At 41.4% G+C, this 9,070-nt stretch overlaps 1 protein-coding gene and 1 pseudogene across 1 annotated transcript; one reads left to right on the forward strand and one right to left on the reverse strand.

Annotated features, from left to right (window-relative positions):
• Positions 1–310: 310 nt before the first annotated feature.
• On the reverse strand, positions 311–7,294 carry LOC140855836 (serine/threonine/tyrosine-protein kinase HT1-like). The gene is given in 6 exon segments (XM_073252919.1): positions 311–803; positions 1,529–1,984; positions 4,834–5,013; positions 5,015–5,436; positions 5,833–6,700; positions 6,985–7,294. Coding segments are annotated over 5 exon segments (1,926 nt in total). The 5' UTR covers positions 6,461–6,700; positions 6,985–7,294; the 3' UTR covers positions 311–563.
• The window catches only part of LOC105040954 (dihydroorotase, mitochondrial-like), a 12,186-nt pseudogene continuing 10,121 nt past the window's right edge, over positions 7,006–9,070 (forward strand).

Raw genomic sequence — 9,070 nt, forward strand, 5'->3', positions numbered from 1 at the left:
TTTCAGACGAAAGCACGAAATGTTATGATTTCTGAAAGCATCCAAAACATGATTTCCAGCTATTCAGAGTACCTACTAGTAGATTTTATCCACTAGAATATAGAGAAGATACTAGTTTGAGAGAGTTTCTAAGAGCTTTGTTCGGTCAAAACACAAAATCTAAAGGACCGATCAAAAAGCTTAGTAAAACAGCAGATATACAAACTTGAGAGATAGAATAGATTTAGTCACAGTGAGACAGAACAACCAACAAAGGCAGACAAAACACGAACGAGACCAACCAGCAAAAAGTCCACAGCAACCAACGAAGTTGAAAACCTCTCAATGGCAGATACATTGAAAACTAACATGAAACATGATCTGTTTCCTTGCAAATACAACGGATATGTTGTGTCCAAAACCGGTGATGACTTGTTCGCTCATGAGCAAATGCAACAGCAGAACCAGCTGTTCACTTAAAAATTTTCTGAAAACAATCTGCAGTTCTATTCGGTTGGGAAGTATGATAACTGCAGAGGCAGAAAAGCTACTTAGTTGATTCAGGGGTGAGAATCTACAGCAATTTAAACATGCAAGGGTCCGAGCTTTTGGATCCCATGGAACAGCGGCTTCTTGTCATCCTGGTTGGTCAAGCTGTGAAGCTGGTCAAGTGTTCCATCACGAGCAAGAGCAGACTGAAACTGTTCTAAGACCTTCACTATCTGCCAAAACTGAGGCCTCTTCTCTGGATGCAGAGCCCAACATTGCTCAATTAGGGCTTGTAAGAGTGCTGGACAGTTAGCAGGAACGACTGGCCTCAGGTTCTGAAAAGCGCATTTACAGTTGTTAGGGCATAAATAACAAGTTGCCAGCAATGTTCTCCGCTTTTTAAGTTAAACCAAGAAATCTAGAAATACAAACGTGGCAAAGCTTGTTCCACTGTATCGAAGAACTATGATAGTAGCAATGAAAACATATAAAGGTATTACAAGAAACTATTCCTTTTGACCAGTAAAGTGTCATACGGAGGAATGAAATATACAAAACTAAACGCTATGTTAAAATGGCATGTGAATAAATCATCTACAGAGATGGTTCATTTGAACTCCATGCATTGGCAAAATAAAATAATGGTCGTGATTTTGTATTTTGGTCAATTTGTAAACATTGATGGAAAGATCGATGCACTTTTCTTTTTTTTTTTTTTTGAACAGAGTCATCACTTCCAGTACCATCATCTCTATATATTAATAACTAGATTTTTCCAATGCAAATGCAGGTAGTGACAAGGATAATTAATACAGAATTTACCTTGCAGAACACTGGCCAGCTATATAATTGAAAAAAGGTAACTTTTTCAAAGTCTTGACATAAACACCACCCAAAGTTTTTTGGGCAATATGATGGGTCGATGTCAGAAAATGCCACTTTGATGAGTCTATTGCCATTGAAAAGATTGCATAACAGTAGCTAAGACAAAATGCTATCCAAGAAGATGATACAGGAAAAAAGATCTTAAAAAGGAATGTGTGATAGTAAAAAAGCATACCTTATTAACCACTGCAAAAGCAGCCTGGATAGGCATCATGTCTTCATAAGGGACAGTTCCTGTCACCATCTCCCATAACAGTAATCCAAAGCTGTAAACATCAACTTTCCGTCCATAAGCTTTGTGTTTGATCATCTCAGGTGCCATCCAGCGATAAGTACCAGGGTCCTCAGCTAATGCATCACAATATGCTTCCTCACATGCAATTCCAAAATCAGCAATTTTTACACAAAAGTCTTGATCAAATAGAATATTCTCAGGTTTCAGATCACAGTGAATGACCCCTTGTGAGTGAATATACTCCATTCCTCGAGCAATATCTAAAGAAATTGCAATCAGTTTTGGTAAAGGAAGGGATTTGTGGGCAAGTTTGTGCAAGAATGCTCTCAAAGAGCCTCCTGAGAGATATTCTGTGATGATGCAAAAGACTGGTGGATTTTTGCATGCCCCTGCCAGCTGCATCAAACCAGAAATAATCAAATTGAGATAACACAGATGATTTTGATATGCACTTGTATTATAAAATAATTCCATGTCTTTTCAATTAAATTTGATTATTGAATAGTACAGAAACATTAGCAAAATCAATCCAACAGAAGACCACATCTATGTTGCAGCAGCATGTGCTAATCCACCTGATATCATGTTATTTTATACATGCTAAGCTGCAGTGTGTATCAGTACCAGCTTGTAAAGCTACATACCAATTTTTATCAGCCCATACCATAAGATATTACTGCAATATGCTACAGTTGAGCTTGTACAAATAGAAAGGTGTGACTTAACTACACATTCATACAAGTGAAATTGTAGTGCTTCAACAATAGTATTCCTCTTCCAGACCTTCTCGAACTCCTATGAGTTTTGCTTTTCAAGACCAATATAGTGTCATCCAAGTTAGTTTATGGGTTGGATTTCTTTGCAAGTATGCAGTTAGAACAGATAGGTGAGCAACAACAAACATTCCTAAAGCATCTTAAAATGCTACACTTGTTATGTTCAGGTCAAGTACTATGTTTGAGCGTTCACATGTGTAGCTTTTAGTAGAATGAATTGCAAAGTACTGTATATGAGAAAGAAAGAGTGGTCTGTCATGGCATGCTAGTCAAATATCTCTAACAGTTTTGTTTATTTTCTTGATAGCAGTCCCTGCTGAATGTGCCTGTGCGGTACAATATGCAAGATGTGCTAGCTAGTGACCGGAAAGAATACCATGCATGACTTTAATCCTGTCTCAGAAGCAGGATTATGATGCATAACCAGGGATTATAATTAGATCCCAAAATATTCTCTCTTCCCATGTAAAATTCAAAAGACTCGCTACACATATTAGCCCTGTCACCACTTTACGACTAAAACTGATCGCCAATCTTTCTTTTTCCTTGTGAATCCTCCATCATTCCTTGTCAAAGTAACACAGTTAAGTCTTTCCTTTTCCTTAACGGGGCCAGGTTATTTTAAGAGGACATAATGTCATTTCTAGAGCAGTTGATAAAAATTTAAGAGGACATAAATTTTAGCATGCAAGTTATACCTATATCAATACTTGTATTCATCAAATAAAAGCAAATATTCAATTCATTTAATTTCCTTGTCCTTCCCCTACACATAACATTAAAATTTGCTTCTTTTTTTTTTTTCTCTCGCTATATAAAACCATAACTAAGAAAGTTCATGGTTGTTTTAAGCATTTTTACTATTTATTCATTGAACAATAATTAAATCTACACAACACACAACATTACAAAGTATGGATAATCACGTCGAGAGCCCCACCCATTAAAAAGTTCTAGTAACTTTAGACCTTCTAGAGACAAACATGCAAATAATAGCAGATTACAAATTAAAGAGATGAAAATCATCCAAGAAATTAGTCTCTATCAGCATAACCAAATTCCAAGGTCTCACCCTCCATCTTCCACTGGGCACCTTATCAAGGGAGCCATCTTCAACCACAAGATGCTCCCCTCCTCCTTTACCACTATATGATGGTTTAAACTCCATCCTTTTCTTTCTTTCTTTTTACATATCATCCATTCTACTGCAGAGAAAAGAATAAGAAGAATCTTCCAATCAGAATCATCCAAGGAAATTAGTCTCTATCGACCTAACCAAATTCCAAGGTCTACTCCATCTTCCACAGGGCATCTTATCAAGGGAGCCATCTTCAACAACAAGATGCTCACCTCCTTCTTTATCCCCATACGATGCTTTAATCTCCATCCTTTTCTTTTTCTTTGTTTTTACACATATCATCCATTGTACTACAGGGAAAAGAATAAGAAGAATCTTCCAATCAGAATTTCTTTTCAATCCACATTGAAAATTGCTCAATTTTCCCACTGAAAACTTTTAAGCAGATAATATGATTGCAATCAACTGTCTTGGAAAAAAAGGAACTAAGTTTCAAGCGATATAACTTCTCAGCATATTTATCTCAAAGCAATTATAAGCACATAAAAGTAATGTCACCTAGACATGTGGCAAAGGTCTCAAATGCCCTAGTGTTCATGAGAACCAGACACGGGACATTTTATGGATGTGGAGACAGATCATATTATATAGATATGGTTATAAATGTCTATATGTACTTGATAATAAATAGTTTGTTAGACCAATGCTAGTAGTTTGAAAAAAGAATCATGTATTCTTCACTAAATATGGTGCTAGACTTGAAAATTTCCAGATGTAAGAGCCAAATTGATATGCAACTGTGGTGATCACAGTTTCTTGACTTGAAGTGTCAAGAAGCGTCATGAAGTGTCTAAGTGTCGAGGCATGAAAAAAAACACCCAGGTTTTAAAGTGTCCAGGTAGCACTGCATAAAGAAAATCTTCTAGGCGTACATAACCAATATAAAATTTGAGTATAAAAACACAACAAATATAGCATAAAGAATAATATAGTGAAAGCTCACTCTAGGCTCAAGGAATTTATTCGGAGGAAAATATTTCTATTTTCTAAAGAAAAATATGGTGGGGACACCACCACTAGGGTATGAAACCTGAACCTTCTTCTAAGTGAGAGTGCCAACCAACTGAGCCTAGGCCAGTTGGCACCCTATTTACTAGTTTGCATCTTTTTAATATATATGAACAATTTATCAATGATTCACTAGCTGTCACCCTTTATGAAGTTCAGGATTGGTTCAAGACCACTGAAACTCAGTGGATAACTACAGGGAGGTGCTAGCAAACTAGTCATATTGCATTTATCTTCCCAACATGCTGATCCTAAATTTATTTACAGGTTATCAAAAATGCAAAATAAAATGTCAAAAAAATGAAAAAAAATAGAGCAAGTACCTTGATCACATTTCGATGATAAAGATGAGACAGAAAGGTGACTTCCCTAGTGAACTGCTTCTCTAGTCGTGCAGCCATCACTCCATTTTCATCATCATCAGGTTGTCTGATAATTTTCACAGCAACAGGCTGATCCTTATAAATACCATGGTATAGCCTGCTATGAGCTCCAGAGGAAAAACCGAAGCCCAACGTACAATTTGGAGAGATCAACTGTGCATTTCTCCAAGGTATCCACGGCAGCAACTCTCCCTCCCCCATAATCAAAATATTTTGCCCAAGCAGAGTCCTTCCTGCTCTTCAACTTCTCAGAGGCTTTAACTGAAGACAAATGCCGAAGAGGACTCAGATTGGGAGGTGAAGGGGGAGTGAGCTTATGATGCTCATGCATCTTATCAGCTCTCTTCCTGCTAGGAGGTGGGGTAGAAAATCTCCTTCCAATGGATCTAGCTTCTTTAAAGACATCATGGAGGACAGTAGTGGGAATAGGAGATTTTGACCTCTGCTTGGGTTTAGAGTTTCTACTGTTCGTCAACAGAACAGAATTATGAGAATCAGGAAGTGTTGCAGTCCTCCCAGAGTAGACAGAAACCATGCTTGAACCTGAAACGTTAGAATTCAAAGTAGTCTTCAAGTGCTCAGAGGCTTTAATTGAAGACGCATCCTGAAAAGCACCCATTTTTGGAGGTGATGGCCAAGTGAATCTATGACTCTGAAAGGTCTTATTAGAATTTTTCCCACTACGTGGTGGGCTTGAGAATCTCTTTCCAATGAACCTCTGAAGGGTCTTATTAGAATTTTTTCTGCTAGGTGGGGGGCTTGAGAATCTCTTTGTAATTGACCTAGCTTCTTTAAAAACATCAGAAAGAATGGTAGTCGGAGGAGGAGATGATGACCTCTGCTTGGGTTTAGATTTCTGTTTTCTACCATTAGTAAACAAACTAGATTTAGGAGACTCATAATTTGTTATAGCCCTCCAAGAAGATTTAGAAACTTTACCAGACGCCGAGCTTTTTGGATTCGAGTCAGGTTTTCTGTCAGGACGGAAAGAGAAATCAGAAGAGTGTAGATCTGAGCCCTTGGGCTGTAGCTTCGAGGGATTACTACCTGGTTGGAAAGAGAATGGAACAGACAGAAAATTGGCAGATTCCAAGCTTGTATTCATTGTTTTTGGTCCCCAGCTGCGATCCAGTTGTACCCGAGATGGATTAGACAGCACAGACAGACCTGAACTAAAGCTCTTCACTTTCAAAACTGGATCGTTGTCAGGTAGGAAAGAGAACTGGACCAAAGGCGCATTTGAATGCTCTAAAACAGACACCTTTGGCTTGAGTCCCTGGTCAGAATTGAGCTGAGCCGATGACGGAATCGCAGAGCTAGATAAATCAGAACTCGAGCTCTTTGGTTTCAAATCCAAACTTGAACTCCTGTTCTTCAGTTCAATACTCGAGCTCTGTGATTTCAATTCCAAACTTGAACTCCTGTTCTTCAATCCTAGACTCGAGCTGTTTGGCTTCAAACCCCAATCGAAATCACAAACCGCAGGCGACCTGGAAGAATCCCACCGGTGATAAACAGCCTGCGAAAACTTCGCCCTTGTCACCCAAGAACCAAAGTCTTCCTCCATTTCTGCCAATTCCACTCAACAATACAACCACCGAACGGTCAAAACTTCCACCCCAAATCCTTCAATCTGAAAAGAACCTCAATCAAAGAAACCTCGACGACCAGAACATGGATCCCAGAATCCCTCCAAATCCATCACGGAAGCACCAGCAGCAGGGCCCCTTGAGCACTATTGCCATCGCCATTGAATCTCCCGAGCTGCACTCAGCTTCCTCACTTCAATCAAAGTCCTCCACAAAACCTAAAAGAAAATTATCAACAAAACCAAATATAGTAGGAAAAAAAAAAAGCAACCATGAGTTCCATTCAACGAACGGGGGATGAATCCATACTGTCCATTACCTCATTAACATCGAAATCGGATCAAAAATCTTTCCTTTTCAACAAGTGTAGGAAAAAAAGGAAAAGAAAAAAAAGAGAAAAAAGAAAGCCCTTTTTACAGTCGGGGTCACGGTTCCTCGCCATCTGAAGGAAGGAAAAGGATTTTATCTCATGAAAGAGTAAGAGAGAGGGATAAAGCGATACCTCAAATTAAAGAAGAAGAAAATGGATGGTGTGAGAGAGATTAAAGCAGCGCCGCCACTTGCTCCACCTAGTCTTGCTGTTCGCCCTCCGAAACGGGGAAGAAAGAGGAGACCATCGTTTGGCTTGGAGAAGCAACCGAGGGGTATTGCCCCACTCCCTCCTAAATTGAAGGCGGAGGTGAGAATGTGGCGCGTCGCCATCAGCGACGCTGCTGCGGACTTCCCACTCGGGTGTGCAGAGGCTCGATCATGCGCCCAACGTGTGGTGACCGCTGGATGGAAAGCCGTAGGTGAAACTCGGAAGCAAAAGGAACAAAAGCCAGACAGCCACCCTCTTTCATATTATACTCGACGTAGGGATGCAAAGACGTAGGTGGATAGGGTTGCGAGTACGGTGATCTGAATAGATTTTGTTTTCTTTTTTTTTTTTTTGGACAAACTTGGCTCCAATAATTCAATTCGGCTCGATTTGTTTTTGATAAGATCAAGGCTCTTGTTCTCGAACTTTACGATGCCAAATCCATTTGAGCACAATTGTGAAGGGTTTATGATTCGAAGGCCCATAGCCCCCCCAAAACAAGGAATAAAAAAAGGTACAAGTTGAAACACGCAAAGAAATTCATAGGAAATCCCATCCAAACTTAGAATAGGAAATTTTGTGCAACGAAGACAAATGTTGACTGAGACCATTAGTTTTTTGGCTTTTTCAACCTCTTTGTCGTCCTTGTGGCCCAAGGCTTGTATACTTGCTCGATATAGAATATTGATTTCTCATGGGGACTAGACAATCATTCTTGTTTTTGTGTTAGGTTCACATGCATCGCTTTATTAAAACTAGTATGTAATGCACATGATATATATGCTTTGTTCAAAGAGAAGCATTCGACAGATGACCATCACTAAACAAAGTAGTTCGAAGGATGTTGATGATCCTCACAACTTCATCAACCTCAATTTTTTTTTAGACCGATGAATATAAAAGGATATAATCATTAAAAAAAAAATCATATGTTTTCTTTTTTCTAAACAAAACTGCAAGAAGGTGTAGGGTATAAAAATACCCACAGCCGAAGTCCTCAGTGGAATCGACTACATGACAACTCCGTCCGACTCCTACGGGAGCCGGACTCCGTCACTGATAACTTCAACCGCAAGCAGACTTCGTCCGGACTCCTACGGAGCCGGACTCCGCCGACAACTTCGACCTCAAGCGGACTCCGCTCGGACTCCTACGGGAGCCGGGCTCCGTCCTCAGCGTCAACTGCTGGTAAGCTCCGTCCGGACTCCTACGGGAGCCGACTTCACCTTTAACTTTGATTGCAGGAAGACTCCGCCCGGACTCCTACGGGAGCCGGACTTCATCCTCAACTCCAACAGCCACAAGCAGACTTCGTCCGGACTCCTACGGGAGCCGGACTCCGCCAACAACTTCAACCGCAAGTAGACTCCGCCCGGACTCCTACGGGAGCCGGGCTCCGTCCTCAGCGTCAACTGCTGGTAAGCCCCGTCCGGACTCCTACGGAGCCGGACTTCACCTTTAACTTTGATTGCAGGAGACTCCGCCCGGACTCCTACGGGAGCCGGGCTTCGTCCTCAACTCCAAACAGCTACAAGCAGACTTCGTCCGGACTCCTACGGGAGCCGGACTCCGCCAACAACTTCAACCGCAAGCGGACTCCGCCCGAACTCCTACGGGAGCCGGGCTCCGTCCTCAGTGTCAACTGCTGGTAACCCCGTCCGGACTCCTACGGGAGCCGGACTTCACCTTTAACTTTGATTGCAGAAGACTCCGCCCGGACTCCTACGGGAGCCGGGCTTCGTCCTCAACTCCAACAGCTACAAGCAGACTTCGTCCGGACTCCTACGGGAGCCGACTCCGCCGACAACTTCGACCTCAAGCGGACTCCGCCCGAACTCCTACGGGAGCCGGGCTCCGTCCTCAGCGTCAACTGCTGTAAGCCCGTCCGGACTCCTACGGGAGCCGGACTTCACCTTTAACTTTGATTGTAGGAAGACTCCGCCCGGACTCCCACGGGAGCCGGCTTCGTCTCAACTCCAACAGCTACAAGTAGACTTCGTCCGGACTC

Source organism: Elaeis guineensis, chromosome 2 (genome assembly GCF_000442705.2).
Source record: "Elaeis guineensis isolate ETL-2024a chromosome 2, EG11, whole genome shotgun sequence".
In the NCBI taxonomy this organism is placed as follows: domain Eukaryota; kingdom Viridiplantae; phylum Streptophyta; class Magnoliopsida; order Arecales; family Arecaceae; genus Elaeis; species Elaeis guineensis.